Source organism: Acanthisitta chloris, unplaced genomic scaffold, assembly GCF_000695815.1.
Source record: "Acanthisitta chloris isolate BGI_N310 unplaced genomic scaffold, ASM69581v1 scaffold43279, whole genome shotgun sequence".
Lineage (NCBI taxonomy): Eukaryota > Metazoa > Chordata > Aves > Passeriformes > Acanthisittidae > Acanthisitta > Acanthisitta chloris.
The window spans coordinates 308-889 of NW_008690496.1; the positions used below are offsets into that span (position 1 = coordinate 308).

Here is a 582-nt window from a genome sequence, read left to right on the forward strand (position 1 = left end):
TTCAGCACCAAAAATCTACGTGGATGGTGAGGTCTGGCTGCTCTCCTGAGCAGAAACGAGGAAGGACAAAGAGGAGAAGCTTTTCCAACCCAGGATTTACTGATTCACCCTGCAGCGAGTCGCAGGGTTACACCACAGTGGCAGTTTAGAGGCAGGAGGGCAGCACCTTCCTCCCTTGGCTTCTCCCAGCTTTTGCTTCCCTCTTGCCAAAGAAAAGCAACACACAAATATAAATACAGGATAGAGAGTTCTCCAGGGGCAGGACCCAACTTTCCTAGTCCAGGCCGTTGGCAGTGTCCTCGTCTGTGAGACTCTGTCCGTTCATGGCCGGCATGTCGTACTGGCCTTGGGATAAATCCTCAAAATCCTGGCTCGTGGTGGGAGAGATAACATCAGGGCTGGTGTCACAGGACTCCGTGCTCTGCTCAGAGGTAGCGATGGTGGTCGTGGTGCTTTTGGGGACAGGGTCAAAGTCGTCGTCGTCTTCCAGGATGGGAGATTCGTGGATGTCTGGAAGGGAAGACGCAGACACTAGTTTTGTGGTGAGAGACCACCCCCAGGAGAGCAATTCCCTCATTTCTC

At 53.3% G+C, this 582-nt stretch overlaps 1 protein-coding gene across 1 annotated transcript in view; it reads right to left on the reverse strand.

The window, feature by feature from the left end:
- Positions 1–274: 274 nt before the first annotated feature.
- The window catches only part of KXD1 (KxDL motif containing 1), a 1,730-nt gene continuing 1,422 nt past the window's right edge, over positions 275–582 (reverse strand). The window contains exon 4 of the mRNA XM_009081820.1: positions 275–510. Within this exon, the coding sequence (XP_009080068.1) occupies positions 275–510 (236 nt within the window). The remainder of the gene's footprint in view (positions 511–582) is intronic.